We start from the raw sequence: 26,522 nt of genomic DNA, 5'->3' as shown, positions 1-26,522 counted from the left end.
AAATCTAAGTCACTGCTTGAAGGAGAGTCATGAAAGAAAGATGACTAACCGACTAAGACTGTGATAAGAAACAAACACCTTGTGATTTTTTTCTTTTTTTCTGCACCCCCACCTTTTTTTTTTTTTTTTTTTGAGACGGAGTCCCACTTTGTCACCCAGGTTGGAGTGCAATGGTAGAATCATGGCTCACTGCAACCTCCAACTCCCTGATTTAAGCAATTCTCTTGCCTCAGCCTCCCAAGTAGCTGTGATTACAGGTGACTGCCACAACACCCGGCTAATTTTTTTGTGTTTTTAGTAGAGACAGGGTTTCTACATGTTGGCCAGGCTGGTCTTGAATTGCTGACCTCAGGCCATCTGCCCACCTCTGCCTCCCAAAGTGCTGGGATTACAGGCGTGAGCCACTACGTCCAGCCCTAATTTTTATATTTTTAGTAGAGATGAGGTTTTGCCACGTTGGCCAGGCTGGTCTCCAACTCCTGACCTTAGGTGATCCACCTGCCTCAGCCTACCAAAGTGCTGGGATTACAGGCATGAAGCCTCCTTGTGATTTTAAACCACATAGATTTCAGGGTTAATTACAATAGCAGAGCTTGGCCTCACTGGACATCAGTACTAATCATAGCATGTAATAAGACAATTTTTTAAAAGTAAAAAAGGAAGCTACAAAGTATCCATATTGTTACCACCATGAACAACAATACCATGAGCATATGTATATTTGAATGGCAAAGTTCAGATACGAAACCATCTTAACACACGTGCACGGATGCACACATACACAACATACATTTAAGTTGCCATGCCATTAAAAGAGATCTCAGAGATCATTCAGAAAATCACTTCCACATTTAAAAGATTGACTTTCTCACTTCGTACTTTGAGAGTTAAAGTGGCTAATCAATTTTTATATGACCAATAATAAAAAATTATACCCATAAGCACTGTCTTATCAAATAACATTTTACCAGAGGGAAAAAAAGTCTTCAAAGTCCATGTTTCCTTAATTATCAGAGAAATGCAAATTAAAACCACACGCCTGTAGTTCCAGCCACTCAGGAGGCTGAGCTGATCCTGGGAGGATTGCTTGAGCCCAGGAGTTTGAGGTTGCAGACAGCTATGATCGCGCCACTACACTCCAGCCTGGACGACAGAGTGAGACACTGTCTCAAAAAAAAGTCAAAAACAACAGACGTTGGCAAGGATGTGGAGAAAAGAAATGAAAGGAACACTTATATACTGTTAGTGGGAATGTAAATTAGTGCACCCTTTATGGAAAACAGTATGGAGATTTCTCAGAGAACTGAAAATAGAATTACCATTTGATCCAGCAATCCACTACTGGGTAGTACCCAAAGGGAAAGAAATAATTCTATTAAAAAGATACTTGCACTCGTATTTTATCACAGAGTTATTCACAATAACAAAGATGTGAAATCAGCCTAAGTGTCCTCAACAGAGGATTGGGTAAAGAAAATGTGGCGTATATGTACCATGGAATACCATAAAAAGAATGAAATCATGTCTTTTGCAGGAATATGAATGGAACTGGAGGCCATTATCCTAAATGAATTAACTCAGAAATAGAAAATCAAATACCACATATTCTCACTTATAAGTGGGCACTAAACAAGGGGTACACAGGGACATACAGAGTGAAATAACAGACACTGGAGACTCTGAAAGGTAGGAGGATGGGAGTGGGGTGAGGGCTGAAAAACCACCTATGGGGTACCATGTCACTACTTTGGTGATGGGGATGCTAAAAGCCTAGACTTTCACCACTATGAAATATATGCATGTAAGAAAGCTGCACTTGTACCCCCTTAATCTATAAAAATAAATCTTTAATTTAAAAACCAAGTCATGGTTTTTTTTGTTGTTGTTTGTTTGTTTGTTTTTTTAAGATGGAGTCTCGCCCTGCTGCCCAGGCTGGAGTGCAATGGCACAACCTTGGCTCACTGGGCTCAAGCAATTCTCCTGCCTCAGCCTCCCAAGTAGCTAAGACTACAGGCACATGCCACCATGACCGGCTAATTTTTTTGTATCTTTAGTAGAGACAGGGTTTCACCATGTTGACCACTCTAGTCTTGAACTCCTGACCTCGTGATCCACCTGCCTCAGCCTCCTAATGTGCTGGGATTATAGGTGTGAGCCACCACGCCCAGCACAAAGTCACTGTTTCTTTAGGCCACATACTAGAGTCCAAAACCAAAGTAAGGCATCACATTTTAGAAAAACCAAACACTTTTAAAGAGATTATTCTATCTATCTGCTACAGAAGTATGAATCTACACTTCCTACTTAATAGTCTATTTTATTTCTAGGAAATAAGTAATGTTATTATTAATGTAAAATGAGAATGCTAATTTGCTTAATATGAGACTTGAATTTTAATTCTCCTCTGACACTAAATCTGAGCGCTGTCATTATTCAAATTTGAGTTGGTCTTTGACAGGATCAAAAGGGAATTAATGATGAAAGGCATTGTGTTTTTTTGTTTTGTTTTTTAGAGATGGGGTCTCACTATGTTGTTTAGGCTGCTCTCAAAGTCCTAGGCTCAAGCAATCCTCCTGCCCTGGCCTCCCAAAATGCTGGGCTTATAGGCATGAGCCACTGCACCCAACCAGACATTGTGCTTTAATGATATAAGCTGTAGCAGTACAATAGACAAGTTACTAAACCTCTTTGTGCCCCAGTTATTTCATCTATAAAGTAATAATTTTCCTTGATGGTTCTGGTTGTTGTGAGGAATGCAGAGAACAAGCTGGTACATAAAAACTGCTTAATAAATGTTAATAGTCATCATAATCATCATCAGTATAGTAAGGAAATTCAGATAGTATTAGTACTGACCACAACTTTGTCATTTACTTTGTATAAGGATGTGAAAAAGAGTGTAAACAATACATTTTATCATTTTGGGACTTTCTTCCCACCTCTTTAGTCAAATAGGAATATTATAAATGGCACACATGTTAAAGTATCTGAAAACAGTGATAGGTGTTTTTAAAGTAGAAGTCAGGGAATACATTTCTGAATTAGATTTATCCATATTTCAAAAGAAGATTTTAAGTGTTAAAAAAGTTAGAGCATGTTGTCTTGGAAAAGACACAAAATTATGAAGAAAACAGCCTTAAGCAAGCATATATAGGTTTCCCCCCCACACTTTTAAAAATTGTTGTTTGGAACCAACTTGTCATTCTTTTGTGTTTGCATATACACACACATAATAGACAGAACACAGGGACTACACTAACACAAACACTGCCAATCAGAGCTCAAGGTAAATGTATTATAAATTATTTTTTCACTAGCTAATCTTAGATCCTTGGGTTCTTGGGAGTATGATGGAATCACATTTGTCAGAAAATCTCAAGGACACATAAAGCTTTCAAATATATGAGGATTTGGATAAGAAGGGAACCTGGCAAATAGGGCTTTGAACTTGACAGTGTAGATTGCACCATCTACAGCACAAATTCACAAAGCATCCTTTCCATCTCTCTTGGTTTACAGACAGCCAACTAACATAGCCAAGTCAGCGCACTAAAACAAGAGTGTTATGTTCCATGCTCAATGAATTTTGAGTTTGAAGAGTCGTTGGTCTTTCTTTTCTTTTCATCACTTTGCTAGGGTTAGAGAAATCTAAGAGTTGAAAATTTAACTATAATCTCACATTCTAAAAAGTGCTCAACTATTATAAAGCCACCCAACTGTATTCTCAAAGGTTTTAAACCTACTAAAAGCCTAGGCCCTACATGCTACTCAAAAAAAATACTGAATTCACATGTAGTTACATTATTACAAGACAGAATACAGATAAAGTGACCTTCAAATCAACTAAAAATAAATGGTCCCTCTGGATCTGCTACAGATTTGATAGGCAAATAAATAATTTTAGGTTTATTCCATTCCAACTAAAATATAGAGGTACCATAGCACTAATTAAAAGGTATTGAGAAGTTGGTCATAGGCATAGCTTCTTCAAGCATAAAGCTGCAAATCAAAGCTTGGCTGTCTGCATAGAGTTTTCAGAAAGGCCAAAGACCTATGGAACTGAAATTTGTCCCCTAAATTAGTATTGCTTAATATAGTCATAAGAGATTTACAAAACCCATAGAATTGCCCATTTTTTTAAAGCTGGAGTGCTATTAGCGTATTACTTGGACTTTTAAAAAATCATAAAATGGCCTGTTTTTACTTTGTTGTTTTGCTTGAAAAAAATCTAATTAGGAAAAAGTAGATCTCATATTTCTGTTGCATTGAAAGGTTTGAGCTTGTGATTAATAGTACTGGCAACAGATAACAGTGTAAACAGTCCTCCTTAAATGCATTTTCATTAAATGCATTTTGATTAAATGCATTTTGATTGAATGCATTTAAAGTTCCACTTACAATGCATTTTGCCATGTTCAATATGGTACTAGACATGGGTGGAAAAATAGCAGATATTTTTCCAAGCAGGAGGCATGATATTGCTAAATTACTCAGCCTCCATCACAGTATTAATTAATGTGTTTCACCAACCAAGGTTGTAAAACTTGTAAATGAAATTCTAGAAGGGGCATCAAGCTAGAATAGGATAGAGAAGCCAAATGGAAAACATGAACCAATAAAAAAAAAAAAAAAGGATAAACTAGCTAGAAATCTAAGACTAGTCTTTGAAGTCAGTTCAAGTCCTGCATACTTTAATTCTGATGTAATCTTAAAATGGTGGGTACAAACAATAACTCAGAAACAGCTTTTGTAACTTTTGGACCAACTGCACATGAATCAGTTTGTTGATGGCTATAATGATTACATAGTGGTCTTTGCTGAATTATATCTAAATTAATACAGTCATTTTCTCTTAGGCCAAAATATAACAATGAAGACTAATCAACAAGAACAGCTACTCTCCAAGCACAAAAACCCCCACACACACACTTATAAAAGTTTTTACACGGTATGTTACATTTTGTTGATATATTGAATTATTTGTCTTAACAGCAGTAATGCATAAGCTCTTGCACGCTAGCACATTCTTCCTGTATGACAATGTGTTTGTTCCTTGTTTGTTCTGTCATTTGTCTCATTTCACATTCTAGTTAATGAGATGATTGCTTTTCTGTGTGCAAGAATAGTTTTCTGAGAAGAGATAATTCTCTTGATTTGAAAAAATATATATTTCTGGCAGGATGGGAACTTCAAACACATATGGCGTAAAAGGACTATGCCCATAATAGTCTTAATGGACAAAAGAATCCTTCAATTAAAATCACAATCCATTAAGTGCATTCTCCTTTTTTGCCAACAAGCCTTAAAAATGAATAGTACACACAATGAAAAATGTACACTGATTTTTTTGTAACAATCCATTTAAAATCCTCAGATGAAATAAGTGTTATCACTATGTTATAAAGTGTTTTCCTTATAAGCAATTTAATTATTATTTTAAAATATTTTAAACTATTTTCTTCTTTTGATGATAAAGGAAAAAGTTCAGTAAATATTACTTTAACTTAGAAAGATACATGAAAGCTGAAACAAATTTGACTGAAAACACATAATCTCAGTATAACTTGTGATGAGAATTGAATATGTGGGTTACTATTTCATTGTAATACGTACAGGTAAATAACAAGGAAGGAGATTCAACTGAGAACGATTCGGTTGGTGCCATTGCCTTTAATGGCAAAAACCGAGATTACTTTCACAGCAACCTAGTACAATTACAAGGAATAGAGTATCCCATATCTATAGTACAGCGTGACTCAATGGCAGTCATACTGTGTTTAAACCCTAGAAAACAACCCACAGAAGTAAGAAGAAACAGTCATTGCCGCGGTTTTCTGGTAAATAGTAATAGAATTTCAGTCTCATTAAATTATTAAGTGTCCAATAAGTGCTAAGGATATAAGTAAGACATGTAAACAAAAAGTGCAATACTGTTGTTTACTACTAAAGCAGATATATGCATACCATAGCAAGTCAAAAGAGAAAAAGAACAACTCAGTTGGAGAAGAAAAGGGAAGGGGTCAGGGACAGCTTTACAAAGGACGCAATTTTCAAGTTGGACTTTTGAAAAAATGGATAGGAGCTCTGCAGTTAAAGAGGGAAGAAATCCCCAGACAGATGAACTAGTTATGAAACTGCCATGACCACTTGTGTGCCATAAGCAATTTATTTTATAATAGTACAGTGGTTCTCAAAGTATGATCTGTGAACCTCTCATTCCGGGGTTCAATGAGATCAAAACTATTTTATTTTCTTTGTTTTTTTTTTTTTTTTTTTTTTTGAGTCGGGGTTTTGCCATGTGGCCAGGCTGGTTTTGAACTCCTGGGCTCAAGCCCAAAGTATTCTCAAGCCCAGCCTATTCCAGCTATTGTCATCAAACTCTTCCAAAAAACTGAAGATGAGGGAACACTTCCAAACTCTTTTATGAGGCCGTCATTACCCTGATGCCAAAGCCAGACAAAGGCATCACAAAAATAGAAAACTATAGGCCAATATCCTTAATCAACATAGATGCAAAAATTCTCAAGAAAATGCTAGCAACTCAGGTTTAACTTAACAGCATATTAAAATAATCCTACACCATGATCAAGTGGGATTTATCCCTGGGATATAAGGATCCACCTGCCTCAGCCTCACAGTGCTGGGATTACAGGGTGAGCAACCATGTCCAGCCAAAACTATTTCATAATAATACTGAAATATTATTAACAGAGTCTTGCACTGTCACCCAGGCTGGAGTGTAGTGGCATGATCATAACTCACTATAACATTGAATTCCTGGGCTTAAGTGATCCTCCTGCTTCAGCCTTCCAAGTAGTTGGGACTACAAGTATGTGTCACCACACATTGTGAATTCTTTATTTTTTAGTGATGGGGTCTCACTGTGTTGCCCAGGCTGATCTCAGACTCCTGGCTTCAAGCAAACCTCATGCCTTGGACTCTCAATGTGCTGGGATTACAGGCATGAGCCACTAGGCCCATCCTCAGTGCACAAGTCTTTAACCTGTTTGGTTAATTTCATTCCTAAAAATTTTATTATTTTTGATGCTATTGTTTGTTAATGGGATTTTCTTAATTTCCTTTGGGGACAGTTTGTTGTCAGCATATAGAAGGACAATTGACTTTTGAATGCTGATTTTATTTTATATCCTGTAACTTTGCCAAATTCATTTATTAGCTCTAATAGTCTTTATTTTATTTTATTTATTTATTTATTTATTTTTTGGTATGTGAAGTGTTCAGGGGCTTCTACATAGAAGATCATGCAAACATATAACTTTACTTCTTTGTTTCCTTCTTGGATGTCTTTTTTTTTTTTCTTTGCCTATTTTTTCTGGCTAGATCTTCCAATATTACGTTGAATAGAAGTGGTAAGAATGGGCATCCTTGCCTTGTTCCTGATCTTAGAGGGAAAGCTTTCAGGTTTTCCCTGTGGACTATAATGTTAGTTGTGGGTTTGTCATATTTGATCTTTATTATGTTGAGGTACATTCCTTCTACACCTAGTTTATTGAATTTTTTTTACATGAAAGGGTGTTGAATTGTTTTAAGTGCTTTTTCTGCATCTATTGAAATGCTCATGTGATTTTTAGCCTTTATTGTATTAATGTGGTGTATCACATTTATTGATTTGCATATGTTGAACTATCCTTATATCCAAGGAATAAATCCCACTTGATCATGGTGTAGGGTTATTTTAATACGCTGTCAAATCCGGTTTGCTAGTATTTTGTTGAGAATGTTTGCATCTATATTGATTAAGGATATTGGCCTATAGTTTTCTATTCTTGTGGTGCTTTTGTCTGGTATCAGGGTAATGATGGTCTCATACAAGAGTCTGGAAGTGTTTCCCCATCTTCAGTTTTTTGGACAAGTTTGACAATAGCTGGAATTAATTTTATGTAAATACTTGGTAGAATTCACCAGCAAAGGCAAAAGGTCCTGGGCTTTTTATGCTATTGTTAGGAGGCTTTGATTACAGATTCAGTCTCCTTACTTGTTATTAGTCTGTTCAGGTTTCCTATTTCTTCATGATTCAGTCTTGTTGGATTGTGTGTTTTTAAGTTCAAGAGGCCAAGGTGGGTGGATTGCTTGAGCTCAGGAGTTCAAGACCTCCCTAGGCAATGTGGTGAAACCCCATCTTTACAAAAAAAAAAAAAAATATATATATATATATATATATATATATATATAAATTTGCTGGGCATGGTGGCACATGCCTGTAGTCCCAGCTATTTGGGAGGCTGAGGTGGGAGGATTGCTTGAGCCCAGGAGGTGGAGGTTACAGTGAGCCTCAATTGTGCCACTGCACTCCAGCCTGGGTAAGACAGCAAGACTCTGTTTCAAAAAAAAAAAAAAAGAATTTGTGTTTCTAGGAATTTATCCATTTCTTCTACATTGTACAATTTGTTGGTGTATAATTATTCAAACTAGTACTTATGATCCTTTTTATTTCTGTAGTTGTAATGTCTCCTAAAATTCATATGGAACAACAAGAGACCCAAAGTAGTCAAAGAAATCTTGAGAAAGAACAAAGCTGGAGGCATCACATTTCCTGATTTCAAAATACATTATAAAGCTACAATAATTTAAAAAGGATGCTACTGGCATAAAGACAGACATTTATACCAATGAAACAGATAGAGAGTTCCCCCAAAAAACACACACATATGTGGTCAACGGAACTTTGACAAAGGCGCCAAGAATACACACTTGGAAAAGAACAACGTCTTCAACAAATGATGTTGGCAAAACTGGATATCCCAATATAAAATAATAAATTAGACCTCTATCTTATACCATATATAAAACTCAACCCAAAATGGACTGAATTAAATCTGTTTAAATTTCTTTAAAAGAATAATTTGGCTTCTAAGAATTTTATAGTTTCAGTTTCAGTTTATAGTTTCAGGTCTAACATTTAAAGAAACATAAGAAACTGAAACTGTAAGATTTCTAGAAGAAAACATAGGGGGAAATTTTATTGAGATTGGTTTTGGCCATTATTTCTTGAATATGACACCAAAAGCACAGGCAACAAAGGCAAAAACAGACAAGTGAGACTACATCAAACCAAAACACTTCTATACCACAAAGGAAATGAACAACAGAACAAAAAGAACGGGAGAAAATATTTGCAAGTCATATATCTGATCATGGGCTAATATTCAAAACATTGAAGAAAATCCTGCTACTTAGCCAGGCATGGTGGCTCATGCCTGTAATCCTGGGACTTTGGGAGGCCGAGATGGGTAGATCATGAGGTCAGGAGATTGAGACAATTCTAGCCAACATGGAGAAAGTTCATCTCTACTAAAAAAAGAAATACAAAAATTAGCTGCATGTGGTGGCACATGCCTGTAATCCCAGCTACTCAGAAGGCTGAGACAGGAGAATCACTTGAACCAGGGAGTCAGAGGTTGCAGTAAGCTGAGATTGTGCCACTGCATTCTAGCCTGGTGACAGACCAAGACTCCATCTCAATAAAGAAAAAGAAAAAGAAAAAGAAACTCCTGCAACTCAAAAGAAAATTTGAAACTCAAACTAATTTTAAAATGGGCAAAGGGCTTTAATAGACATTTTTCTGAAGAAGGCATACCAATACTCAAGACATCTTAAAAAGGCTCTCAATATCACTAATCACCAGGAAAATGCAAATAAAACCTATAATGAGATATGGTTTTATACCTGTTGAGGATGGTGATTATAAAAAAAGAAGAAAGAAAAAGATAATAAGCATTGGCGAGAATGTGGAGAAATTGGAAACCTTGTGCACTATTAGTGGGAATGTAAAATGGTATACATTATGGAAAACAGCATGGAGATTCCTCAAAAAATTAAAAATGAAACTACCATATGATCCAGCAATCCCATTTCTGGGCATATATCTAAAATAATTGAAACCAATATCTTGAAGAGATATTTGTATTCCCATGTTCATTGTAGCATTATTCATAATAGCTAAAATATGAAAACAACTCAAATGTTCATCAACAGACGAATGGGTAAAGAAAAGGAGGACAGGCACAGTGGCTCATGTCTGTGAGCCCAGCACTTTGGGATGCCAAGGCAGGAGGATCATGAATCCAGGAGTTTGAGACTAGACTGGATTCATGAGAGGAGTTTGAGGCTAACAAAGAGAGACCCCATCTCTACAAAAATTAGTCAGGCATGTTGGTGCACACCTGTAGTCCAAGCTATTCAGTCAGCTGAGGCAGGAGGACTGCTTGACCCCAGGAGTTTGAGGATGGGTGAGCTATGATTATGGCATTGCACTCCAGCCTGGGCAACAGAGAAAGATCCTATCTCAAAAAAAGGAAAGAAGAAGAAAGAAAATGTGTTTTATTTAGATAATAGACTATTATTTGACCTTAAAATAGAAGGAAATTCTGCCATGTGTGACAACATGGTTGAACCTGGAGGACATTCTATTAAGTGAAACAGCCAATCACAGAAGGACAAATACCACATGATTCTATTTATATGTGGTATCTAAAACAGTCAAGCTCATGGGAGCAGAGACTAGAATGGTGGTTTTCTGGGGTCAGGAGTAGGGACAAATGGAGAGTTGTTCAATGAGCATAAAGTTTTAGTTATGCAAGATGAGTAAGTTCTAGAAATTTACTGCACAACATAGTGCAGTATGCACTGGTCAACTCTGGTTGACAGTATTGTGCACTTAAAATTTTAAGAAGGTAGATCTCATGTTATAAAAAAAAATAAAAGAAATAAAAGAAACCAGGTTACTTTTAGAGGTGATGGCTATGTCTAAACCTTTATTGTGATGACAGTTTTATGGGCGTAGGCATATGTCCAAACTCATGAAATTACATACGCTAAATATGCACAGTTTTTTATTTGTGTTATGCCTCAATAAAGTTCTTTTTTAAGAAAAGAATCCTCATTTGTATATTGGTGAGCAATATATAAAGATTTTTTTTAAGCAAGGAAAAAAAAAAAGAACAAAAAAGACCTCAGATTTGAGGTCTGCCAGTTTCACTTAAGAATGTTGAAAAAAATTAACTTTATTAAATGTTGACCCTTGAGGATGTATCTTTTTAATATTCTGTGTGGTGAAATGGAAGTACACAGAAAGTATGTTTGTGACATACCAAAGTATAATGGTTATCTCCAGAAAGAGCACTTGTACAAATGTTTCAGTTGCCAGCTGGTCTAGCCATTTGTTTCATGGGATACCATTTTCACTTTAAGGACTTACACATGAATTATAGTTATTCAGACTTGCGTATTTGGCAGACACTTTCTCAAAAACGTACAAAGTGAGACTATCATTTCAAGGAAAACAACACACAGTATTTTTTCCAGTGATTAAAATACAAGCTTATAAGTGAAAATCAGGATTTTGTAAAACATATCTACCATGGTGAATCTGATAGCTTCCCAATACTCAAAGATTTTTCTGACGATATTGGTGGTGATGTTAGCTAATGTGATTTTTTGATAGTGTACAATGAAACGTCAATTTGGAATACCTGCATAACTCAATGAACTTTTTCTTTTCCCCAAAGACCAACGATGTTACAAAATCACACATGGATAAAAGATGCATTCAAAGAGCAAAACAGACTAATGGATTTTCATATGGCAGAGTATGAAAATTACTAATATGGTTTCAGTTTCCACATTGCAACTAACCTTTAAAAATCTACCTCTTTTTCAAGCGTTAGTATAGTATAAAGAAGAATATCTATTATTATCTGAGAAGGTTATTAAAATAGTCCTCTGTTTTCCAACTACATTTGTGTGAGGTCAGATTTTCTTCATATAGTGTGACCAAAACAAAATGTCATAAGATGGAAAGTAGAAATAGATCATCTTTGTTGACCAAATATTGAAGAGATTTGCAAAAAGGTATAGCACATACAATTATGTATAGCATACAATACTTGATAACAACAATAAACAACTATGTTACTGGCTTATGTATTTACTATACTTTCAATCATTATTTTAGAGTGTACTCCTACTTATAGAAATATCTTAAACTTACCTGTCAAACAACCCCAGGCAAGTCCTTCAGGAGGTATTCCAGAAAAAGATATTGTTATAGAAGATGACAGCTCCATGAATATTGCTGCCCCTGAAGACTTTTTTTTGGCAGGACAAGTTGTGAAGGTGGACAGTGGTATATATATATATGAAAGCTTACAGAATAAGGATATAAAGAAAATATTTCTGTACAACTTATGACGTGTTTGTATTTTAAGATAAGGGTTATTACAAAAGAGTCAAAACATTTTTTTAAAAATTAAAAGTTCTTAAAGTAAAAAAGTCACAGTTAGGCTGGGTGTAGTGGCTCATGCCTATAATCCCAGCAACTCGAAAGGCTGAGGTGGGGGGATTGCTTGAGGACAGGAGTTCAATACTCTGTCTCTACTAAAATATAAAAATTAGCCAGGCATAATGGTACACAGCTGTAGTCCCATCTACTTGGGAGGCTGAGGCAGGAGAGTCACTTGAACTCAGGGGGCAGAGGTTGCAGTGAGCCAAGATCGTCCTAATGTACTCCAGCCTCGGTGACAGAGTGAGACTCCAGCTCAAATAATAATAATAATGATAATGATATACAGTTCCTTTAGAGTTGGAAATAGGGTAGGGAAGGCTCTTCCTTTTGTGTTTTGGATCAATTTACCACTCAGAATATTTGTCCCCTAATTGCCTACTGAATATATCTGTTAACCAAATACAGTAAATGCTCAAGGAATATTTGTTGAAAGATCACTTGAGGAACATAACATTATACTTCCTTAAGGATTGCGATAGGCAAAACATTTTGGTTCTTCAAACCTAAATAGTAGTGGTTTTATCCTAAATAAGTTAAACATTCTTCATAGTCTTGTATGTCGTGTGTACAGAATAGTTATAATTTTAAAACTGTGGGAATAAGACAAATCAAATTTTCTTTATTTGTTTCCCACCTGGATAATCCAGAATCAAACTTTATTTAGATGTTAGGCTTGTTCTGTTACAGATCATCAAAAAACAAATCACTGGAACTTCTCATGTCAGCAAACTCTGGTTGAAAGAAATCCTGCAAAGAAAAAATAAATGAATGAAAATATGAACATCTATAGAAAATATAAATGCAAGACAACAACAAAAACCTTACATAGAGCTACCAATATGGTTTAGCTATGTCCTCACCCAAATCTCATCTTGAATTGCAGTTCCCATAATTTCCACGTGATGGGAGGGACCCAGTGGGGGGTAACTGAATCATGGGGGTGGTTACCCTCATGCGGTTCTCATGATAGTGAGTGAGTTCTCATGAGATCTGATGGTTTTATAAAGGACTTTTCCCCCTTTTGCTTGGCACTTCTCTCTCCTGCTGCCTCTTGAAGAAGGACATGTTTGCTTCCCCTTCTGCCATGATTGTAAGTTCCCTGAAGCTTCCCCAGCCATGTGAAACTGTGAGTCAATTAAATGTCCTTCCTTTATAAATTACCCAGTCTTGGGTATTTCTTCATAGCAGAATGAGATGAACTAATACAGTTCTCATAAGGATCAAAAAGTGAGCAGATGTGTCTGCAAATGTTAGGGGGACTATGAGGTTGGCCTGAGGGATGGAGAAACAGGCAAAAGCGTATAGTGGCTAGGTAGACTGAAAGAGAAAAAAATGGGTAGGCTAAGAACCTCCCAAGAACCAGAAAACTATGGATGTTAAGAAACCAAAAAGATAATCTGCAAGGCAAAAGATAAAAGAAACAGGACTTTTAACTGGGTTCTTCAAGTATTAGGTCAATGAGTTACACATATACTGCATTATACTACTAGACTATTTTGTAAGGCATTTTGAACTCTAACCGTGTCCAGTCAAAACTGTATAATCACATCAGTGTCTGCATGGGAGAAGGATGCTGGCTCAATTTTTAGTTCTTTTTCTAAAAAAATTTTAAGCTCCTTCTAATATTCTCAACTTAGAAAATCTTGGGAAACGAGCTACAGCCCACTCTTCCACACATGTTCTTTGCAGAAGAGAACAGACAAGGAGTAGATAAAAGCAATACATGATCACTCTCCAGAGGCCTTACTTCTTAGGAAACTGTGCCATTCAAAAGGGAGGCAAGGCTCTCCTCCCCATTGATTTATTAGTGGGGCATGTTATATGTGTGGTATTCTGTGTATGTGTGCGTGCATGCATGCATGTACATGAATGAGTGTGTTAAGAGGACATATGTGGGACCAGCCAACTCTCAGACTATGACGTACCTTGAACCTATCAGCAGCAGGATGTAAACACTCACACGAATGCTGTCACTCTGGAAAAGAGGTGAAGTTTTATGTACATATGTTAGTCTTTCCTCCTCAGCAGAGGAGAGGAACAGAGACAGAGAGGGGCAGGACACACACACACACACACACACAGACACACACACATACACACACACAGAGACACAGAAATTCTCCTAAGTTGGGGGCCAGAACAGAGTGGAGCGGTCGGTCTGTACCCCTTACTCCCTGTACATTCTGAATGGCCAGGTAAGAGGCAGAACTCCAACAACAAGAAAGAAAGAACTGAAGATAGACTACACTGGGAACTCACTCTGGCTGCTGTGGGCAGACATAGTCTTTTTCAAAGACATAGTTGAAGCACTAGGCTTAAAATTTGTGAGAGGTTGCAAGCCTGCATAAAAATAAAAGAGATAAGAAAAACAGTAAATATTGTCAAAGTCTTCTAAAATTAGTCTATGATAGAAGATAAAAAAAATTAACCTTGTAAGCAAAAAGCAAAATTTACCTGCAAATAACTTTTTTTCTAGTTCTTCTTGGATCTTAAGAAGAATTCTCTCCTGTTCTAAGGCTTCTATATACTTTGAGTAGCACCAGGTTGGCTAAAAAAAGCAATTTTCAAAGTTAATTTTGAATTGTTTGGCTTAAGAAATAAACTGAAGGTAAGATGTCTTCTATAAGCCTCTTCATTTAAATTTTATTAAAATATAACACATAAAGGAAAGTGAGTATCATAACTTTATAATGTTATGAATTCTCACCAACTGAACGTATGTACCCATGTCACCTTTTAACTGTGTACCACAAATTATCAACCTACCTTAGTCTGTTTTCATATAAGTTTTATGATAAAGTAAGTGTATTTTCTTCTATAGCCTTGACAAAATTTTAAAATTCCCTGGTTCAAAGGGAGGAGGTGGGTTGGGGACGTAAGGGTAGTGATACACTATTTCTCAGTGAATCAATGTCAACAAAAGTTTTACAGATATCTTGACATCTATTCAATCATCTTTATATAGTCAGTTTGATTGGAAATTTAGTGCTTAGGAAATATCTTTATATATTCTATTTAACTGTAAATTTAGTGTTGAAGAAAGATCCAAGTTTTAGGGGGAGGGGAATTTTGCACTTGGATTCATCGTAATTCTTCAATGTGCAAAATCTATCCAAGACAAATGCATATACAGTTAGCCCTTCACACCCACACATTATACATCTGCACATTACACCCAACTGCAGATTAAAAATATTTTTAAAAATCAACAAAAAATAATATAAATAAAAATATACAGTATAACAACTATTTACATAGCATTTACTTATGTTATAGTATAATACTTAGATAATATAAGTAATCTAGAGATGATTCGAAGCATATGGGAGGGTGTGGATAGGTTATATGCAAATACCATGCCATTTTATATCAGAGACTTGAGTATCTTCAGATTTTGGTGTCTGCAAGTAGTCTTGGAACCAACCCACAGTGGATTGGAACATCTACAAAGGAACATCTACTAAGGAACATCTACATTTACAAAATGTCAGTGTATTATTACTTTACAAATTGCTAAAGTAATTCAACATGTATCCTTTAAATAGAAATCATAATAAGCTACATTTATATTTATCAAGTATCTTTGGTTTTTTAGTTTCCTATAAAAATCTTGAATATGACAAGACTTCATCATCATCACCACCATCATCATCATCCCTTACTCTCTTTCTCTTTTTAACACATAAGGTAAGAGGCTCAAAGGAAATTATGTGATTACTTCCAGGCTTCAGGGTAATACTGACTTGTGATAAAACAAAAATTAGAAGCCTGTTAGCTCACGCCTGTAATCCCAGCACTTTGGGAGGCTTAGGTGGGATGATTACATGAGCCCAGGAGTTTGAGACCAGCCTAGGCAACACGGTGAAACCTCATCTCTACAAAAAGTACAAAAAATTAACCAGGCATGGTGGTGTGCACCTGTAGTCCCAGCTACTTGGGAGGCTGAGGTAGGAGGATTGCTTGAGCCTAGGAAGTTGAGGCTGCAAGAGCCCTTGCACCCTTTAACTTACAAAGAGTTCTTGTACCACTGCACTCCAGCCTGGGTGACAGGGCAAGACCCTGTCTCAAAAAAAGAAAAGAAGCCTGGTATCTCTAACTGGACATTTCCCCCTTTTACTCTGTGTTTCTCAAATTTAGTGCTAGTCATTTGCTAATGAATGTATTTTTGAATGGTATTATTTATTAGGTATCATATGCTTTTAGGTATCTCTTTCAGTATACAGTTACACAAAACTGGATATTTCTCATCTCTCAATAATAGCTTCATAGTTGGGCAGTTATCTTAGCTGGGTAACTGAACTTATTTGACTTTCCTAAATGCCAAAAAGATTGTTTCTTGAGTTAGTATTATCCTAAGATACAAATGCTTTCAATACAAGCCATCAAAAATAGACATAAACATATGAAATTTCAGGGAAGTGACAGTAATGTACTAGTTGTAAATGTAAACACAGAAACCATAATGTATTGGTTGGTGCTAATGTATGGCTAATTTTTTGACTACTTCAAAGAATTTAAAATTTGAGACTAAGCATTTGACATTCTTCTGTCATCTTTTAACCCAAGAATATAACATCCTATATATATTCTATCTTGTTCTATTATACTGTATCTGTCTTATTTTCTTTTCCAATAAGATGATCATTTCAATGTCTGCAATTTAAGTCTTCATGTATCTCAAGAAGTTATTTTTCTTGATTATACTATCTGGGATTGGCTGAAATTTTAATGCTCTCTGAAGGCTCAAAGAAAAGCCCTTCCATCTCTCCTACTATTATAATTCTAGGCTTATTTTCAAACAAACACATTTCTAGTACTGTACAATGACTGAGTTACTGCATTCCACTATCCAATACTCTAGAGGAGAAATGAGGTCTGCACCATCTTGCCTGCTTACCTGTCGGCCATATGCTTGGAGGCCTAGGAAGGAATCACTGAGTAAAGCAGTTTTGATATCAGGCACTGAAGTATCTGCATATGGTTTGATTCCATCCTGTAATTATATTAAATTAAATTATTCCCCAAAAAACATAATGCTATGTTAACATAAACTTATGGTTAAGGAGTTGTAACATCATATGACATAATATTTCATAGTGAGTGCTGCACTTGAGGTTTGAAGTCAATATCACTAATGTGACAGAGTTTCCTGTTTTTATTTTTAATTTTATTTCATAATATAAAAATACTTTAAAATAAATGAGAGAAATGATTAAGTTGAATGTAAATATCATTCCCAAATTCTGGAATCCAAGAAAAACCACTATTAACATTTTCATGAACATCCATCCATATTTCTCACTAGGGAAAATGCATAGATTCATAATTTTAATATTTTTTATTATACAAATTTTATACAAATAGAATCTATATTTGTTCTTTTTAAATTTGCATTTTTCATGTAGAATATCTTGTGAAAATGTAAATAAATATAGAACTGGAATGTACACTGGGCCTCTGTATTATTTCCCAGTGTTTATCTGCTGTGGAACAGTGTCTGCCACATAGTATGCGCTCAAATATTTGTTGAATGATGAAATTCATAAATTACATCACCATTTTCAGTGGATGAATGATCTTATGGACTAAAAGGTTTGCTGAATGATAAAATGAATAAATTTTATCATCATTTTTCAACAGGTAATATTCTAGAGAAAGCATAGTACCACAGATAATTAACAACACTCATTAGAAATTCAGGTCATTTTCTTCATCAGAAACAGAAAGTCAAAAACCACATGTTCTCATTTATAAGTGGGAGCTAAATGATGGGTACACACAGATATACAGAGTGAAATAATAGACACTGGTGACTCCAAAAAGTTGGGAGCGTGAGAGGCAGGTGAAGGATGAAATACAACCTGTTGGGTACAATGTACACTATTTGAGTGATGAGTATACGTCAAAGCCCAGTCTTCACTACATACAAACACCCATGTAATACATCTGCACTTGTACTCCTAAATCTATACAAATAAATAATTAATAAAATTTATTTAATAAAAGAAAAAAGCTTACTCAAACTTAAGAGGAAAGCGACAAACAGGAAAACACATATGAAGTAATTATAACATAAGAGAACCATGTATAATTGTATTTCATTAATATAAACCTTTAAGAAAAACAAGCCAACAGATGAGTAAAGAAGAGACACCACAGATACTTCCCCAAGAGGAAATACTACTGCTTAACAAACATGAACAATTTTTTTAATATCCCTACTAATTAAAGTCATGAAAATAAGAACAACATTTCATGCCTTTCAAATTAGTCTTTAAAAATGATAATATGAGAGTTTCAACATATAAATTTTGATGAACACAAACATGTAGTCCATACCAACTACTTTTCATTTCTACAACTTTATTATCTGAAACAGAAACTCTGTACCCATTAAATAGTAACTTCTCCCTGCCTCCTATCCCCAGACCCTGGCAACCTCTATTCTATTTTCTGTTTCTATGAATTTGACAATTTTAGGTACCTCATCTGGCAAGAGGGCCGAAGAGGAACAGCTCTGGTCTGCAGCTCCCAGCGAGACCAACACAGAAGGTGGGTGATTCTGCATTTCCTACTAAGGTACCTGATTCATTTCACTGGAACTGGTTAGACAGTGGGTACAGCCCATGGAGGGTGAACAGAAGCAGGGTGGGGCATTGCCTCACCTGGAAGTGCAGGGGTTGGGGAACTCCCTCCCCTAGTCAAGAGAAGCTGTGAGGGACTGTGCTGTGAGGAATGGTGCACTCCGGCCCAGATACTATGGTTTTCCCACAGTCTTCACAACCTGTAGACCAGGAAATTCCTTTGGGTGCCTACGCCACCAGGGCCCTGGGTTTCAAGCACAAAACTGGGTGGTTGTTTGGACAGACACTGAGCTAGCTGCAGGAGTTTTGTTTGTTTGTTTGTTTGTTTGTTTTTGTACCCCCGTGGCACCTGGAACACCAGCAAGACAGAAGCATTCATTCCCCGGGAAATGGGGCCGAAGCCAGGGAGCCAAGTGGTCTAGCTCAGCAGGTCTCGCCCCCATGGAGACCAGCAAGGTAAGATCCATCTTGCTGCCAGCCCAGCAGTCTGAAGTCAACACGGGACTCTTGAGCTTGGTGTGGGGAGGGGTGTCCACCGTTACTGAGGCTTGAGTAGGTGGTTCTCCCCTCATAGTGTTGAGGAAGCCTCTGGGAAGTTTGGACTGTGGGGAACTTACCACAGTGTGACAAAGCAGCTGTGGCCAGACTGTGTCTCTAGATTCCTACTCACTGGGCAGGGCATCTCTGAAAGAAAGGCAGCAGCCCCAGTCAAGGGCTTATAGATAAAACTCCCAAATACCTGGGACAGAACACCTGTGGCTATGAGTGCAGCTTTATCAGACTTAAATGTTCCTGCCTGCTGGCTATGATGAGAGCAATGGATCTCCCAGCACAACATTTGAGCTCTGCAAAGGGACAGATTGCCTTCTCAAGTGGGTTCCTGACCCCCGTGCCTCCTGACTGGGAGACACCTGCCAGCAGGGGTTGACAGACACCTCACACAGGAGAGGTCCAGCTGGCATCAGGCGGGTGCCCCTCTGGGACAAAGCTTCCAGAGGAAGGAGCAGGCAGCAATCTTTGCTGTTCTGCAGCCTCCACTGATGATACCCAGGCAAAAACGTCCGGAGTGGACCTCCAGCAAATTCCAGCAGACCTGCAGAAGAGGGACCTGAGTGTTAGAAGGAAAACTAACAAACAGAAAGCAACAGCATCAACATCAACAAAAAGGGCACCCACAGAAAAACTCCATTGAAAAGCCATCAGCATCAGAGATTAAAGGTAGATAAATCCAAGAAGATGAGAAAAGAATGATGCAAAAATGCAGAAAATTCCAAAAACCAGAATGCCTCTTCTCCTCCAAAGGATCGCAACTCCTCTCCAGCAAGGGCAAAAAACTGGATGGAGAATGAGTTTGACAAACTGACAGAAGTAGTCTTCAGAAGGTGGGTAATAACAAACTCCTCTGAGCTAAAGGAGCATGTTCCAATGCAAGGAAGCTAAGAACCTTGATAAAAGATTACAGGAACTGCTAAGTAGACTAACGAGTTTAGAGAATAACATAAATGACCCGATGGAGCTGAAAACACAGCACAAGAATTTTGTGATGCATACACAAATATCTATAGCCAAACTGATCAAGGAGAAGAAAGGAAATCAGAGATTGAAGATCAACAATGAAAAAGCATGAAAACAAGATTGGAGAAAAATGAATGAAAACAAACAAACAAAGCTCCAAGAAGTATGGGACTGCATGAAAAAACCAAACCTATGATTGACTGGTATACCTGAAAGTAACAGGGAGAATGGAACCAAGTTGGAAAACACACTTCAAGATATTATCCAGGAGAACTTCTCCAACCTAGCAAAACAGACCAACATTCAAATTCATGAAACACAGAGACAGCCACTAAGATACTCCTTGAGAAGAACAACCCCAAGACACATAATTGTCAGATTCTCCAAGGTTGAAATGAAGGAAAAAAAGTTAAGGACGGCCAGAGAGAAAGTTGGGTTACTCACAAAGGGAAGCCCATCAGACTAACAGTGAATCTCTCTGCAAAAACCCTACAAGCCAGAAGAGACTGGGGGCCAATATTCAACATTCCTAAAGAAAAGAATTTTCAACCTAAAATTTCATATCCAGCCAAACTAAGCTTCCTAAGTGAAGGAGAAATAAAATCTTTTACAAACAAAGCAAATGCTGAGGGATTTTGTCACCACCAGGCTTGCCTTACAAGAGCTCCTGAAGGAAGCACTAAATATGGAAAGGAAAAACCAGTACAAGCCACTGTAAAAACATACCAAAGTATAGAGACCAACAACACTATGAAAAAAACTGCATCAACTCATGTGCATAATAATCAGCTAGCATCATGATGACAGGATCAAATTCACACATAATAATATTAACCTTAAATGTAAATGGGCTACGTGCCCCAATTAACAGACACAAACTGGCAAACTGGATAAAGAGTCAAGACCCATTGGTGTCCTGTATTCGGGAGACCCATCTCATGTGTAAAGACACACATAGGCTCAAAATAAAGGGATGGAAGATTATTTACCAAGCAAGTGGAAAGCCAAATAAAAAAAAAATAAAAAAAAATAAAAAAAAAAAAGCAGGGGTTGCAATCCTAGTCTCTGATAAAACAGACTTTAAACCAACAAAGATAAAAAAAGACAAAGTAGGGAATTACATAATGTAAAGGGATCAATGCAACAAGAAGAGTTAATTATCCTAAATATCCTAAATATATATACACCCAATACACAGATTCATAAAGCAAGTTCTTAGAGACCTACAAAGAGACTCAGACTCCCACACAATAATAATGGGAGACTTTAACACCCCACTGTCAATATTAGACAGATCAATGAGACAGAAAGTTAACAATGAGACAGAAAATTAACAAGGATACTCAGTACTTGAACACAGCTATGGACCAAGTGGATCTAATAAACATCTGTAGAACTCTCCAGCCCAAATCAACAGAATTTACATTTTTCTCAGCATTATATAAAATGTATTCTAAAATCGATAATATAATTGAAAGTAAAACACTCCTCAGCAAATGCAAAAGACAGAAATCACAACAGTCTCTCAGAGCACACTGTGATCAAATAAGAAATCAGGATTAAGAAACTCAGTGAAAACCATATAACTACATGGAACCTGAATATTCTGCTCCTAAGTGACTACTGGATACATAACAAAATTAAAGCAAAAATAATTAAGTCTTTGAAACCAATGCAAACAAAGACACACATACCAGAATCTCTGGGACCCAGCTAAAGCAGGGTTAAGAGGGAAATTTATCACATTAAATTCTCACATCAGAAAGTGGGAAAGATCTAAAATTGACACCCTAGTATCACAATTAAAAGAACTAGAGAAGAAAAAACAAACTAATTCAAAAGCTAGCAGAAGACAAGAAATAACTAAGATCAGAGCAGAACTGAAGGAGATACAGACAGGAAAAACCCTTCAAAAAAGCAATGAGTCCAGATGCTGGTTTTTTGTAACGATTAAAAAAGTAGATAGACCACTACCCAGACTAATAAAGAAAAAAAGAGAGAAGAATCAAATAGACATAATAAAAAATGATAAAGGGATATCACCATTGATCCCACAGAAATACAAACTACCATCAGAGAATACTATGAACACCTCTATGCAAATAAACTAGAAAATCAAAAGAAATGGATAAACTCATGGACACATACACCCTCCCAAGACTAAACCAGAAAGAAGTCAAATCCCTGAATAGACCAATAATGAGTTCTGAAATTGAGGCAGTAATCAATCACCTACCGACCAAAAAAAGCCCAGGACCAGATGGATTCACAGCTGAATTTTACCAGAGGTACAAAGAGGAGGTGGTACCATTCCTTCTGAAACTATTTCAAACAACAGAAAAAGTGGGACTCCTCCCTAACTCATTTTATGAGGCCAGCATGATCTTGATACCAAAACCTGGCAGAGACACAACACAAAAAGAACATTTCAAGCCAATATCCCTGATGAACATGGATGCAAAAATCCTCAATAAAATACTGGCAAACCAATTCAGCATTACATCAAAAAGCTTATTCACCATGATCAAGTCGGTTTCATCCCTGGGATGCAAGACTGGTTCAACATATGCAAATCAATAAATGTAATCCATCACATAAACAGACCCAATAACAAAAACCACTTGATTATCACAATAGATGCAGAAAAGGCCTTTGATAAAATTCAACACATCTTCATGCTAAAAACACTCAAAAAACTAGGTATTCATGAAACATATCTCAATATAATAAGAGCAATTTATGACAAATCCATAGCCAACATCATACTGAATGGGCAAAAGCTGGAAGCATTCCTTTTGAAAACCGGCACAAGAAAAGGATGCCCTCTCTCACTACTCCTATTCAACACAGTATTGGAAGTTCTGGCCAGGGTGATCAGGCAAGAAAAAGAGATAAAGCGTATTCAAATAGGAAGAGAGGAAGTCAAATTGTCTCTGTTTGCAGATGACATGATTGTATAATTAGAAAACCCCATCATCTCAGCCCAAAAACTCCTTAAGCTGTTAAGCAACTTCAGCAGTCTCAAGATACAAAAATCTATGTGTAAAAATCAAAAGCATTCCTATACACCAATAATAGACAGCCAAATCATGAGTAAACTCCCATTCATGATTACTACAAAGAAAATAAAATACCTAGGAATACAACTTACAAGGGATATGAAGGGCCACTTCAAAGAGAACTACCAACCACTGCTCAAGAAAATAAGAGAGGAAAGAAACAAATGAAAAAAATTCCATGCTCATGGATAGGAAGAATCAATACTGTGTGAGTGGAAGAATCTATATCATGGGATAGGATTAATCAATATCATGAAAATGGTCATACTGCCCAAAGTAATTTACAGATTCAATGCAATTCCCATCAAGCTACTATTGATGTTCTTCGCAGAACTAGAGAAAACTTCTTTAAATTTCGTATGGAACCAAAAAAGAGCCTGCATAGCCAAGACAATCCTAAGCAAAAAGAACAAAGCTGAAGGCATCATGCTACCTGACTTCAAACTATACTACAAGGCTACAGTAACCAAAACAGCATGGTACCAGTACAAAAACAGACATATAGACCAATGGAACAGAACAGAGGCCTCAGAAATAAAACGACACATCTACAACCATGTGATTTTCAACAAATTTGACAAAAACAAGCAATGGGGAAAGGATTCTATATTTAATAAATGGTGCTGGGGAAACTGGCTAGCCATACGCAGAAAACTGAAACTGGACCCCTTCCTTACACCTTATACAAAAATTAACTCAAGGTTTTCAATCCAAGATGGTCGTTTAGGAACAGCTCAGGATTGCAGCTCCCAGTGAAAGCGCAGAGGGTGAGTGGACGCCGCATTTTTATTGCCCACAGACTAGGAAATTCCCAGGCAGAGGAGCTCCACGGTCACCAGTGTGGCTGTTTTGGCCAGCGTGGCTGTGCCTGCTGGCGCCGCTGCTTTGCTCCGCGTGGATGCTTTGTCGGCGCCCCAGAGCAGCGGTTCTCTGGTTCTCCGTACAAAATACACCGGTCCGGGTGCCCTTTTGGCTGGCGATTGGAGCCACGGAAAGTCGCCCATTCATCTGTTTAAAAAGGGGACTGAGCAGAGAACCAGGATAGTAGATTCCAGGGCAAAAAAAGGAAAGCGCCACAAACCTCAGTGCTGCTGTTTAAGCCAGCGCAGTGAGTGGCCGCAGGGGAAAACAAACAGACCCCGGCACAGGCGACTGGAACACCAACTTATAAAAGGAGCTGAGGCAGGGAGCCAGTCAATCAGGCTCGGCTGGTCCCACCCCCACAAAAGAACAGCAACCAGAAACTCTGGATTGAGAGTTTCACAGCAAGCGCAGCTGAACCCAGGACAGTCCAGCTCTGTGGGGGAGGGGCATCCACCATTACTGAGGCAGCCCGCCGTTGCCAAGGCAACCCGCCATTGCTGAGGCAGCCAGCTGTTGCCAATGCAACCCGCCACAGCAGAGAGACTCCACCTCAACAGAGGCGGGCCACCATCGCCAAAGCAGTTCTAACTACACCCATATAAACAGGACTGCAGGGAAGTTCACTTGGCAGCGGGGCAGAGCCCACAGAAGCTCAGCAAAGCCTCTATAGGCCGACAGTGACTAGGCTGCCTCCTTGCTGGGCAGGGCAGGTTTGAAGGAAAAAAAAAAAAAGGCGGTGGCAGCATAACGTTAACTCATAAATAAAGCCCTAAATCCCCAGGACAGAGCACCTGGGAACAAAAAGCAGTTTATGAGTTCTGCTGCAGCAGACCTAAATGTACCTGCCCAGCAACTCTGAATGAACAACAACACAGGTCACAGCTCACCATTTGAGCTCCTATAAAGAAGAGACCGTCTCTTCAAGCAGCTCCCTGACCCCTATATATCCAAAGAGACACCTCATAAAGGAGAGATCAGATTGACACTAGGCGGGTATCCGTCTGGGACAAAGACAGCAGAAGAAGAAAACTGGTAACAACCCTTGCTGTGCACCAGCTGCTGCAGGTGAACCCCAGGCAAGCAGGGCCTGGAGTGAACCTCAGCAGTCCTACAGCAGAGGGGCCAGACTGTCAGAAGGAAAACCAAGAAACAGAAATAACCTCATCATCAACAAACAGAACGTCAATCTGAAAGATTTGAGATCCAATCTGAAAGCCAGCAACTACAAAGTTGACAGGTGGATAAATCCTTAAAGATGGGAAGAAACCAGCACAAAAAGGATGAAAACACCCGAAACCAGAACACGTCTCCTCCTAAAAGGGATCACAACTCCTCACCAGCAAGGGAACAAGGTTGGAGGGAGAACGAGTGTGATGAAATGACAGAATCAGACTTCAGAGGGTGGGGAGTAAGAACTTCTGTGAACTTAAAGAACATGTTCTAACCAAATGCAAAGAAACTAAGAACCTTGAAAAAAGATTTGACGAAATGCTAATGAAAATGGACAAAATAGAAAGGAATATAAGTGAATTGATGGAGCTGAAAAACGCAACATGAGAACTTCGTGAAGCATGCACAAGTATCAACAGCCGAATTGACCAAGCAGAAGAAAGGATATCAGAGGTCGAAGATCAACTCAATGAAATAAAACGGGAAGGCAAGACTGGAGAAAAAGGGGTAAAAAGGAATGAACAAAGTCTCCAAGAAATGTGGGACTATGTGAAAAGACCTAATCTACGTTTGACAGGCGTACCCGAATGTGACGAAGAGAATGAATCCAAGCTGGAAAATACTCTTCAGGATATTATCCAGGAAAACTTCCCCAACCTAGCAAGGCAGGCAAACATTCAAGTCCAGGAAATACAGAGAACACCACAAAGATATTCGTCAAGAAGAGCAACCCCAAGGCACATAATCGTCAGATTCACCAGGGTTGAAATGAAGGAGAAAATACTAAGGGCAGCCAGAGAGAAAGGTCGGGTTACCCATAAAGGGAAGCCCATCAGACTCACAGCAGATCTCTCAGCAGAAACCCTACAAGCCAGAAGAGACTGGGGGCCAATATTCAACATCCTTAAAGAAAAGAACTTTCAACCCAGAATCTCCTATCCAGCCAAACTAAGCTTCATAAGTGAAGGAAAAATAAAATCCTTTGGGAACATGCAAGTACTCAGAGATTTCGTCACCACCAGGCCA

The 26,522-nt window shown here is 37.7% G+C and overlaps 1 protein-coding gene across 10 annotated transcripts in view; it reads right to left on the bottom strand.

Moving 5' to 3' along the window:
* Positions 1-12,791: 12,791 nt before the first annotated feature.
* Positions 12,792-26,522, bottom strand: part of RGS22 (regulator of G protein signaling 22) — a 140,678-nt gene continuing 126,947 nt past the window's right edge. For 8 of the 10 annotated variants that reach the window (XM_032248155.1, XM_032248186.1, XM_032248177.1 and 5 more), the window contains 5 exons: positions 17,202-17,297; positions 14,759-14,852; positions 14,564-14,644; positions 14,230-14,279; positions 12,792-13,051 (listed from right to left, as the gene is read on the bottom strand). In XM_032248155.1, coding sequence (XP_032104046.1) covers positions 14,275-14,279; positions 14,564-14,644; positions 14,759-14,852; positions 17,202-17,297 — 276 coding nt within the window. In that variant the 3' untranslated portion in view covers positions 12,792-13,051; positions 14,230-14,274. The remainder of the gene's footprint in view (positions 13,052-14,229; positions 14,280-14,563; positions 14,645-14,758; positions 14,853-17,201; positions 17,298-26,522) is intronic. The other 2 variants (XM_032248163.1, XM_032248196.1) reach the window with 1 other exon arrangement.

Source organism: Sapajus apella, unplaced genomic scaffold, assembly GCF_009761245.1.
Source record: "Sapajus apella isolate SASKATOON/1434 unplaced genomic scaffold, GSC_monkey_1.0 scaffold3, whole genome shotgun sequence".
Classification (NCBI taxonomy): domain Eukaryota; kingdom Metazoa; phylum Chordata; class Mammalia; order Primates; family Cebidae; genus Sapajus; species Sapajus apella.
This window is presented reverse-complemented; position numbering and strand designations above follow the sequence as displayed.